Here is a 12454-nt window from a genome sequence, read left to right as displayed (position 1 = left end):
CGGATTTAACAAGATCTTTCTGAATAGTCTGCCCACCTTGAGTAAAAATTATTTCTCACTCCAATGCTTCTGTCTCTGTGAGTGGCACCATTAACCAACTTGTTATTCAAACTAAATCCAGAGCATTATCGTTGTTGCCTCCTCCTTCATTCCTTGTCTCTAATCTTTCAACCCCTGTACTTTCAACATCCACAATATATCTTAAATCCATCTACATTTCTCCACTCTACCAACACTTTAAACTGAGTTACTGTTAGGTCTTATCTGAACTATCGCTAGAGTTTCCTTACTGGTCTTCTGGTTTCCTATCTTGCAAAATCACAGTAGTCCTCCATTTAAACCCTTTATGGTCTTTCCAATGCATTTTTAATAAAATATAAACTTGTGAACCAGCCCCCACCAAAGCGCTGGATGACCTGGCCCATGCCCTACCTTCCCCGCCTCATCCTGGCCACTCTCTCCCTTGCCCACTATTCTCCTGCTGTACTCACCTCCTTTCAGTTCCTTGCGCATACCCGTCTCCTTTATAACTCAGGGCCTCTGGCACACACTTCACCTTTCCCCTGCTTCTCACACGGATGCTTCTCATCGTTCAGGTCTTCACTCAAATGTCACTCCCTCAGAGGCCTTCCATCACCAGCTTACTAGTGAGTGGCGAATTGTGTGTCTATTACTACATTGGGTTTTATCCTTCATAAAATTCATGAAAATCGTCAGTCATGCTTTTGTTTCTCTGTTCATGTGCTTTTTTCTCTTTCTTCCCCTGTAGAGTAGGAGCTCAAGGGAATAGAGTTCAACCCTATTTTTTTTCACATCTTTATTGGAGTATAATTACTTTACAGTGTTGTGTTAGTTTCTGTTGTGCAACAAAGTGAATCAGCTCTATGTATACACATGTCCCCATATCCCCTCCCTCTTGAGCCTCCCTCCCACCCTCCCTACTCCACCCCTCTAGGTGGTCACAAAACATCGAGTTGAACTCCCCGCATTATGCAGCAGCTTCCCACTAGCCATCCATTTTACATTTGGTAGTGTATATATGTCAATGCTACTGTCTCACTTCGTCCCAGCTTCCCCTTTCCCCCCTGTGTCCTCAAGTCCGTTATCTACATCTGTGTCTTTATTCCTGCCCTGCCACTAGGTTCATCAGTACCATTTTTTTAGATTCCATATATATGCATTAGCACATGCCAACCCTTTTTATGGGCCAATTTGTATCTGGCACAGAGAGAAACACTGGGGCTTTTCATACTTCTGTACTTTACCTTGTGCTTTCCTTGCTGCCTCTATCCAAGGCTATTAGTGACATCTGCAGCCTCCACTGATATTTCCCTCTGTTGAGGAGCAGGTGGTGGGGAAGTCGAGTTTCCCCACCACTGGAGCCACAGGTGCCAGGCAGGCACGGAGGGTCCATGGGCACCTCTGATGCTTCCTCCGGGTGCTACAGCTAAACTGGGTTTGGGACTTCCCTGGCAGTCCAGTGGTTAAGACCCCACGCTTCTCCTGCAGGGGGCGTGGGTTCAATCCCTGGTTGAGGAACGGAGATCCCACATGCCACGAGGAGGGGTGAAAAAGATTAAAAAGAAACCAAAAACTGGGTTCTCTGGAAACATCAACACCCAGAAGCCACATAGAGGAGGCAGACGCTCCTCTCCCCTCCTGTGCTACCTTCTGTTAGCTTGGTGCCAAAGCAATATATCTTCTACTTTCCTTGTCTCTAACGTCTTAGGACTGAGTTCTTCAAATTTGGTTTCACGACCTCAGGAAAACACAGAACCCCCAATGTTGCTGCAGTAATTTAGTTTAGTTATTTTTGTGCCCAGTTTTGTTGAACATGGGAAAAATAAATAACGTAAGCATATTCTGGATCTTCTGTATGGTCCAATACTACCACGTCATTTCAATGAACTCAACCTATATGTATTCATAACACATGAATGGAAAGTGTAATTACATTATGACGTAATGTACAAAGGTTTTGGCAATTGTTTGAAAAGAAAACCTTTGTTAGACCCAGATAGAGACCCCAGGGTTAGGCTACTTGATAAACCTAAGTCCCTGCCATCACAATGTACTCAGAATCCACCACTCTCCCTGCCAGCCACTAACTGAAGTTGTTTATTAGGCCAAGGGTGGGGGGGGCTCCTTTAAGATGAATTCCCTTCCAGAAAGATGTGTGTGTGTGTGACAGTCTCCTAGCATCCACCCCTCTGGTCTTTGTGTTTGATGTGCCTTCTCACAGCTTAGGCTCAACCTGGAATCTCCACTATCCTGGCTTGAAGAATGAATCAGGGAGTAAAGGAGTGAGTGAATGAAATAAAGATTTAATTTACCTGACAGTAGAGAAGCCATTACCTGCTCACTCTATGGTTTAATCAAAAGTATTCTGTCTTTCCAGGTGATAGAAGACAGATTTAAGGTAGAAAAGGATAAAGGGAGAGCAAAATCTCTCAAGGAAAAAAAGTCCCCAATTGCCACGGTTGCCAAAGGAAAGGGAAAGGACCAGCCTGAGGCAAACACAGCAGTAAAAAAGACCACCCAGTTAGTAAGAAGGGGAGAAGAGGATCACACCAAACATTACATTGGTCAGTAAGATGCTCCTTTCACTTCTTGCCTGATGACCTACAAACTTGAAAAATCATTCCAACCACTATGCTTAATCTTCCCCAGCCTTTTCACCTTTTTAAAAGCATAAATCCTATACTCCCCATGACACCCTAATAGAAAAATATTTCTATTTGCAATTCATTTTTGTTTTCAGGCAATATTTCTTTAGCATGTGTCTTGCTATAGGCGCATTTTCATAGTACAGATAAAAGATGAATTAACTAGCTGACTGTGCCACCGAGGAGCTTACTATCTTGTTGGGAACATTTGAGAAAATCAGAAACACTTATAAGGCAAAGTAAAAAGTGATTATTGTCACGAGTGTAATACAGTGGTAATAAAATCAGACCTGTTAATTTGTGACTCAGAGCACGTAGCTTCCTGACCTCAGCTTCTCCCACTATCTGTCCTAGATAGAACAACCAGAATTCTCTTTCATTTAGAGTATTGATATAAAAAACATTATTTGACTTGGGCAGCTATGAGTAATTCATTGCCACCTTCCCATGAACCCAAGTGGAACTACTGTTTTTTATTTGCATCGTATTTAAATGAGGCGGCACCTCTCCACATCCTTTGACAGTTTGACTCCCCTAATATATCTCTGCTCTAAACCCACTAGACACAGAAGCAATTATATTATGGATTCCGTGAGCAGTATCAATACTGATTTGTTTTAGTAGCTGAAGAAAAATCACTACTTGAAGATCAAAAGTTTGTGCATCTGTTTCTCTATTCTTAAATTGATCTTGATGAACCATTGTGAGACGTAATGTTTTCGTCTACCATCTAGTATTGATATTAAAGTACAACAATTATTCTCACCCCCCAGAATCTCACGTTCTAATATAAACTCATGTTTTAACACTTATAGAACAGTATAGCCAGGACAAAATTGAGGAGAAAAATTTTAGGAAAGTGAGCAATATCTATTTTTTAACTTGAATGCAATAACTATATAGTTGCCACATAACCCATACTCAGCATGCACACCTATTGGCATAAACACACAGTATGCTTTGGGAGGGAGTTTGTTCATATTCAATATTTCCCTCTTCTGTAAACACCTCCGCATATCAAATACCACAAAGCTGCAGCTACTTGTAATTCAGGAGTAAAGCCAGATGTTGCTCAAAAGAGATTAGAACCAAGAAAAATTACAGCCTAGACATTTTTTTTTTTTTAGAAATACCCAAGCACACATTTTCCATGACGACAGGCCCTCTGTATGTTTGTCCTCCTATTACGCCTATGTCTCATTTGCAAAAGTGATTTAATATTTTGTAAAATGGCCACAGCCTTCTTACTGGAAGGGCAATAATGAAAACCAGTCAACATGACTGCATTCCAGCCAACCGGACTGCTTTTGGCGAGCCCGAGGGATGATAAACGCATGCATAATGTATAGAGCCATTGAACTGGCTGAGTGCAACCTGTTCTCTTTTAAAATGACGGCTGCTCTTCTCTACGGTATTTTGAACAGACGATGAGCCAGATGACGGTGCCCAGCATTACATTATAGTTGTGGGCTTCAACAGTCCTCAGTTATTAGCGATCATGACTGAGCTCGGCATTCCCATAAGCAGCGTGATTAAAATATCATCAGAGAATTATGAACCTCTGCAGACACACCTGGCAGCAGTTAGCCAGCAGCAGGAAGGTTTTCTTCGGCCAGAAGGTATGCAGTCTGCTACACAACTTACTGAATCCTTCAGTGTTACCCACTGTCCTTAAAGTACAAATACAATTTTCTGCCCAAAGCATAGTCATACAAGACATACATTATTAAATCCTTTCGAGACTTTGAGTTGCTATTTATGCCACTTGCACTAGCCAGGTGTTGTAAATTTTGCAAATTCAAATCATACCCCGTGTTTCTATCCCTGTGGAGCCACAGAGAGCATAGACTTGGTTATCCAACTACATTTCTCAGGAATTTTCCTCTATGACTTTTACCTAAAGCATGAGTGGGATGGATCATCCGTAGATAATCTATTCTGCCAGAAGCCACAGTCACCAAATGGCCCAAGGGAGGTCATAGCCTTGGATTCTTGCTCCGATTTGCTACTGGCTTATTCTGATAAGTCAGAGGGGACGCTTATCTCCCAGGCTTTAGACCAGGAAGCTGTGGGATGTAGTCCCACCTACACTACTATTCAGCCACTACACTACTATTCTGCACTACTATTCAGACCTCAGGGTCTTCACCTAAGGGAATTGTACTAGACTCCCTCTGTGGGATGGGAACAAAGTCTACTGTCTACTTCAGATAGTAAAATTAGGATGCAATATAAGCCTGTGTGACCTGGAAGTCCAAGCTCTTTTTGCCACATGCTATTGCGATTTTTTGTTATTTATTAGTAATATCCTTTCACAGGGCTTTGTAACCTATACAGCCACATCCGGATTTCTATAACACCATATTTTTTAAATTGCTGTTCCAGGTTAGAAATGGCTACCCCTGATAATAATAATAGCTACCATTTATTGGGCACAGGCCTTGGGACTGGGCTCAATGCTAAGGGCTTTCAGTGTGTTGATTCGTGTAGTTTCCATGACAACCCTCGAAAGTATGTTTTACTATTTCCATTTTACCAGAAACGATTCTGTCTAGAGGCAGCTATTATGTAAAAGAGTTGAGAGTTAAACCTAGCTATTTCTATCTCAAAGCCTAGTTGTAACATTCAATAACTTATTATTCAAGTCAGTGAGAAAATGCTGCACAAGCTCCATAGTCTTTCTGTTAAAAATATTTAATATATAAAAATAAAATCGTAGAAAAAGAGACTTTACAGTAGAACAGTGAGATCTTAGTATTAGAACCTATTTAGTTATAGATGGAAAAACCAAACCATGTCAGACAAATTTTCAAGTGTAACTTTATGGAAAACTGTCATTATTTTATACAGTCAGAGCACAAATGCCCAGAGAAGCCAGTAGCTATTTCAATGTGACCAAAAGTTAACTGAAGCAGAAATCATGGATCCAGTCTGTTTTTACCCACATGGGAAGGAGAACTGGATCGACTGCATTCCTAACCAGTTATGCAGCAAACAAATGTTAAAATAGTCAAAAAGGGATCTGGCAGAAAAACTGCTCCTATATAGATACAATCTCAGAGTTATGGAAGTATTGGCCATTTTTAGCTCCCCAAGTGTGTGACCTTATAATCTTTCTGGGCCTCAACTATAAAATAAAGGGGTGGAAAAAGCTCATAGTAAATAACAATTTCAGGAGTAAAATCCTCTGATGTTTAATTATATAGTCTAGGTCCAAACACTTCTCAAAATTACATTTCTTTATTTGCATTTTCTGGTACTGTACAGACATCATGCAATGCATATGACTCACCACAAACACTTAACGTGGGAAGAAATTCGACACTCTCATTTTGTAGTATAAACATGTTGCTCTTATTAGATATAGAAGCTGAAAAATTGAAGAAAGAGAACGACATAAAAGAACTTGAAATCTTCTGGAAGTACTTGGAACCAATCCTGAATAATGAGAAACCGGAAACAAATCTCTTTGATGTCGCTCGGCTTGAATACATGGTCAAGGCTGACAAGTTTCCTTGCGACTGGTCGGACAGTGAGATGTTGGTTAGTACACGCATTAATGAGAGTGACTGGTTTGAACACGTGACACTGTGGTTGCATTTGCTCCATTCGTTCATTCCACAGATATTTATTAATCACTGTCTACAGAGAAGGCTTTGTGCTAGGTTCCTTTACCTTCACGACAGCGATCACACTGAACATCCAATAATGGCTATAGCCTGATCCTTCAGCTTATAGTGTATGAATTAATGACAAAGGAATAAGATGAGATGAAGATAAAGGATGGTAATTATTTTATTTGGTGATGTGGCTTTGCTTCATACCTTAACAATGTTCTAGGCAGTAGAGTCTTAATATACATTAATTGTGAAAAGAGTAAATTTTACAGTTTGTCAAATTACATTGTCTTTTTTTTTATGTATCAGTTCAAAACATTGTTCTTCTAGGCCCTTGCTTTTATTGCCAGAATTGTATTTTTCATGTATTTTCCTAGCAAGGTCTATCTTAATAGAATGACTTGACCCCAGCCCAACAGTTAGTAGACATTTCCTGAGAGTATTTATTGGCCCCTGCTATTGAGGTGCTCGCAGAGAGGCAAGACCAAAACCGTGAAACAGAGAGGCAGGGTTCAAGGTGCCACGCGCCTATGTGTTATGTGAAACACACTCTAAGTTTCCTGTTAATTCAGAAAAAGAAGACATGGGATGCTTTGAAAAGTAACAAATGCTAAATACATGAGGGTGTTTTTCAAAAGAATGTTAGCTATCATTGTTGGGGAAGTTATCCATGCTTCCTGTTGTAAAAAAAGAGACCTCTCCGGTCTCTTCCTGGTTGACCCCCTGTCCCAACAAACAGGGGCCCAGGAGTGTTGAATCCCTTGCAGGGTGATATATATCAGCATTAAAGGGAATTGAACTGAAAGCAGAGTCTTGGAGATGGACCACATAAAGTATGCCGTGAAGGGAGCTGGGAAAAGCAGGGTGGAGCAGGGGGATAGGTGTCTGTGGGCAATGACTGTGGGTGGCTGCCAAACAAAGAACCAAACCTGGCTGTCTAAGAGGAGGAGAATGACATCAAAGCCTGGAGCAGTTTCCGAGACAAAGGGTAGGCTGCCCACGGTCATGGATTGGAGCATGGACAGTTCTCACTATGAGAGTCCCTGATTCTTTTACCTTGAAATGGATGCGCACTGGGTGAAGTAAATGAAAACACCGAGGAGGGAAGCCTAGATCTGAACCTTGAAGGATGGACAGGATTTGAATAAGTAGCAATGGAGAGATCAGTTTGAGTTACAAAGACTGTCAACATAAGGCGTTAGATGTCACCACGTAGAAACAGAACACTTAAGTCTGATACCTTGGCAATAGTAAGAATAAAGATAAGCCTTGACCTATATGTGGAAACAATGCTGAACATAGAAAAGCTGTGGCTGAAGGCAGAGCTTGTTGTAGGCAAAACTGGTTACTGTGGACTCCCTTTGCTTTGTGTCGTCCCACTCCTTCATCTAGATATCTTCCTCTTTCCTGCTTTGTCTTTCACTCCCCTGCCTCTAAGCCTGAGCTCAGAAAAGAGTCCATCTGTCCTCTACTACTTTGTGTTAAGTTGGGCCGTATTTCTCTATCCCAGAGATACTGGCATACCAGGTACCGTCATACTATGACTATTCCATCCTATTTTATTGGAATTCCAGATTATGCCCAGCAAACGTGAGATATGTTTGAGAAAGAGGCCATATCCCTGGGATCCCGAAACACCATCTGAAAGATAGCTTTCTACTCTTGCTCTACAATAGACCAGCTCTTCTCCCGAGAACATATAAATATATGCCTAACTTAAAAACCCACATCCACAAGTTTAAGTTTTGTGGAAACAGTCCTTCTCTCATTTGGGCCAAGTTCTGGCCACATACCTTGTAAAGAACTTATATGCAGTTTTGGTTCAATAAGGCATAGGAGATCCCAGCCATACGTATCTTGAATCCTAATTCAGAGGAGGCAATACCAAGAGTCTTCTAAGGCAGCCTCAAACCGAGAACCTTTTGCTCCTGCTCTAACTAGAGCTGCCTTCCATGTGTCTTAGTTACTCCCCAGGCATAGACTGAGAATAGCTGATGTGCATTGAGCCCAAGGTAGAAGACATTCTGTTGCATCATCAGTACATAGATGTGAACAGCAAGGCACACAATTGCAGCTCCAAGAGACCCAGCACCATTCCCAGCATCCTGTTTCTTATTCCAGTGTTAACAACTTAGTGTTCATCAGAAGATTTTAATCCCTCCATTTTTAAAGACAGTAAATGTGACTATATTTTCCTTTTTAAAAATAGAGTGGAAGAGTTTAAATGGCAATTAAAGTTCATAAATTTCATGTTGAAAAAAATAGTATCAGCTTCGTTGAAACACTGACTTCAGAACTAGAGGATTAATGTCTAGGGTCTCTAGTTGGGCCGTGAAGGTAAGTGAGGAATGAGACATTTAGCTCTGCTGCCCAACTGGACACACCGATCTTCTATCGGTCACTTTGCAAATATTTATTGAACATCTCCTTCACACCGGGGCTGCAGTCTGGGTCCAACTGCAGGAGACTTTTAGGTCAAGGCATGCCTCTGTAAGGTATGGTTTGTGATTGAACAGCCCAGCATGGAGGATGACGGGGAAAGAAAGCCTTGAAAGCAATTGAGTAATAGACTTGGGTTACAGAAGAAAAGGCCATTGGATTTAATACTGAAGATCAAAATTCATTTTAAACTTGGGATTACTTACGAAATATAAAAGCAATAAACCTATTTGTAATACCCGTAGCTTAAATGCATGGTGTAGATACACAGTATCCCACTCTCAGCTATATCTGTAAGTTGATAATGGCCTCATATCCAAGCCAGGAGCCAGCCAAGTAGCTGTAGTCCTTCTTCCTCTCTGGAAGAAGGAAAGCATTAGTACCCTTGGCTGCAAGCAGGCAAGCTGTATTTCTGCTGAACCCAGGTAACGAAAGCTTTATATCAAATAAATGCCCATCAAGAAGCACTAACTGCCTATGAACGACATCTGCAACATTTCAAGTCAAGCCCTTGGTTGCTGAAATAATTTTCTGGCTTTTAACATGCGAGTTGCTATTTGATTTAAAAAGAAATTAGCTAGTTACCCTAAGGGATAATAGGGCAGAAGTTTTTTACTGTATTTCTTATAAATACAAACAAACAAAAATGTGTTTATATGCCAGAATGTGGGCAAAGAATATCAGTTTGAAGCTGATATTAACTGAAGAATTCTCAGTCTTAGCGGGGACACGTGAAGTCCAGACTGACAGCTGTGCTGTGAGGATGGGCGAGGTTTGACACTTCACTGGTCTCACGCCAGACTGTGATTCGCTGGCTCCCACCAGGTGCTTTCTCTCTCTACCTTACCACTGCGGCTGGGACATAGGAGGAGCCTATTTAATCCTTCTTCGCTTTCAAGCAGACACGCCTAGTGCTAACCAACAGTGCTTTTCCACTTCTGGAAATGAAAGCCTAGGTAATAGAGGTATCTGATCCATCACCCACTTGCCAGATCATAAACCTTGTGGGTGTTATGGTAGTACTAGTCTACTAGGACGTCTTAGGGTTTTTTCCCTAAAGGTAGCACAGGTGAGGAAAGGAAGAAATCCTGATTGCACACATACTGCAGTGGACTCGTGGGGATGGTGTGCAAAGCCGGGTGATTGCCATTGCGATTCTTGTGTCTGTCGCCAAGCAAGAGCTTGTCTTGGGCTGAGGATATGGAAATTACCTATCTAATGAGTTGCTTTAGGAATGGACATACCTAGAAAATAGGCCACATTGCTGACATGAATGAATAGGGCACTTTTCACCTTGTTGAAGCATTAATTAGGCTCTTAACAATACTAGGCAGCCATAGGCCCTCCAAAGGGAACAGTCTGCATTGTGGTGAACAAGAAGGGCCCAAAGCGTTCAGCAAATGAAGACTTGGTCACCATGACTGGGATTCAGTGGTTTGGGGACCAGCTGGGGAAGGACTTCCCGGTAAAAAGTGATAGGTTTGGCTATAAGGGAGATACAAATCATGCATCTGATTCCAATAACATGAAACTAAGGACTAATTGTCATGAATTCTCTCACCTGTAGCTGGAATTGGGCACCAACATTTTTGAAAATATTGCCTGTTTGATGTACGACAGCCTGGATTGGAAAAGGCAGCACCAGCACTATTTGGAAAACATGCAGCTTATTAACGTCCCACAGGTGGTTAGTGAGAAACCTATCTTAGAAGCTACGTTGACTTCTGAGGTAGGCATATGCGAGAATGTCTTTAGCTGGCCGAATGATTTGCTGAACAACTTAATTTTCACATTTATAAAACATGAAGAAAAAAAATCACATAAATATTGGTAGCAAGGGAACACTGCCTGCTGGGATTTAATGGGTGAGGGTGGGATCCAGGCCCCCAGGCACAGCATTAAAGGGCATCCATGTGATGGGAGCTTTATGAAACCCCCAACTACCTGCCACACACAGAGGGGATGATAGAACCCACTTTTCAGCCATGGAGCGATAAATAGCATCTGGAACAAGGAGGGCTACTGATAACTTAATCACCATGTTATTTTAGCACCTACCCTGTGCTGGCACTGTACCAGGTGCTGGCGATACTATAATGAACAAGACCCATCCTCTGTCCTCCTCATTGTGGTTAACCTTTAAAGGGGAAATGGCAGTCAAGGCAAAGGTGGTTTCAGTTTAGCATAATGAGCACTGTGAGGACAGTCAGCTGAGCTTGCAGGAGAAGCTATAAATAGGGCACCTCTCCTGAGCAGAGTGGGATGGAGAGACGGGAGTCGGGAAGATGTTACCAGGCAGGGTAAGTGATGTGCTGAAGGCTGAGGCTGAATTGCTTGGGCAAAACCTGACTGGGGAGAGGGACAGAGTGGTATTTTCAAGAAGGGGGAAAAGATGTACAAAGACATGGAGGTCAAAGTAAAGAAGTATTGCGTCCAGGACCACACCACGGGGTACGGCAGTGCTCCCAGGTGATACATGCAAAGTGGAGAGCAGCAACACGAGCTGGAAAGGCGGGAGCCAGAATGTTCTTTGGTGCTGAGCTCAAGAGTTTGGGTTTTATCCTGAAGGTTGTGGGAGAACCGTTGAAGGATTCTTAGAGGGAGAATGGCATGATTCTGTGTCACCCCGGAGTGACACAGAAGAGAAGAGAAGATGCCCCATCTTCCCATCTCTTTCCTGGAAATTTCTCAGTGGGCTCTGTTAGGAAAAACTGAAAACTTCTTTTCAGTTTTCATTAACTTCTTTCCTTCCTCAGACAAAACCCATTTATTTGATCCTAATATTAGCAAATGATTTTGTGGTGTGAACATAATCATACAATCTCAGAATCCCGGAATCCCGTCAGAGTCCCATCATACCAGCATTGGATGAAAGCATCTCTCAGCTGGATGTTTCAATTGTTTTTTTAATTATTCTTATTTTAGCCCCCACAAACTGTTGCTGTAACCCCTGGAAAGAAGAAAACACAACAATATGAAGAGCTGCAAGGTCCAGCTGCACCACCACCACCAGGCATGTATGAAACCTGTTGCTGGAGGATCAGTGCCAGGAGCTGGTGCTTTGAGGAGTGACTGTCCTTGGTGTCGCTTTCACATCTCTTTCCACCTCAAGATCCTACATTTATCAGTGCATGATCAGAGTTTGAATCTGTGGATGAAATTTTGATGGGAGAAATGGAGAACACATCTTAATTGAACAGTGGTATTTTGTATCTTTTACAGTGGCTTCCGTCATCACAAATGAAGTAGACATGCGATATTACAATGATTTGCTGAATCCAATTCCAGAAGAATTCATTTCTGTGCCCTTGATACTGCATTGTATGCTGGAACAGGTAAGTGGATACACGCTGAAGCTTTCTTCCCAGGTGGGCAACCTTGAGTCAATCACTTCATCTCTCTTTGCTTCTGGTTTTTTTGTTTTTTAACTGTTTTAAAATTACGCTCATAATACCTGAATGCATTCTTCTTTGCAAAGATTAGAACATTTTAGATAAAGCTAAAATCTGCTTTATCAGCTTCAATCCTCTTTTTCTTGCTACATTTTGGAATGATTTTATATAACATTCGCTGAAGTTTTGGTAGGCATATCTTTAAAACTATCAGGTGTTGTTTTAATGAAAGAGAACAGAGTTGGGCAGGTGGGTGGGGTGGTAAATGGTCCTCAACTGCATTTAACATTACTTTTACACTTGTAGATTTTTTTTTTTTTTTTTTTTTTTTTTTTTTTTT

The 12454-nt window shown here is 41.7% G+C and overlaps 1 protein-coding gene across 1 annotated transcript in view; it reads left to right on the top strand.

Moving 5' to 3' along the window:
* Positions 1-12454, top strand: part of SPAG17 (sperm associated antigen 17) — a 218300-nt gene that overhangs the window by 66306 nt on the left and 139540 nt on the right. The window contains 6 exon segments of the mRNA XM_027091011.1: positions 2399-2585; positions 4091-4285; positions 6028-6209; positions 10290-10451; positions 11648-11735; positions 11945-12057. Coding sequence (XP_026946812.1) covers positions 2399-2585; positions 4091-4285; positions 6028-6209; positions 10290-10451; positions 11648-11735; positions 11945-12057 — 927 coding nt within the window.

This window comes from Aethalodelphis obliquidens, unplaced genomic scaffold, assembly GCF_003676395.1.
Source record: "Aethalodelphis obliquidens isolate GAN/ISIS:26980383/991018 unplaced genomic scaffold, ASM367639v1 scaffold70, whole genome shotgun sequence".
NCBI lineage: Eukaryota > Metazoa > Chordata > Mammalia > Artiodactyla > Delphinidae > Aethalodelphis > Aethalodelphis obliquidens.
The sequence above is the reverse complement of the archived record's forward strand: the minus strand, read 5'-3'. Positions and strand labels throughout refer to the sequence as shown.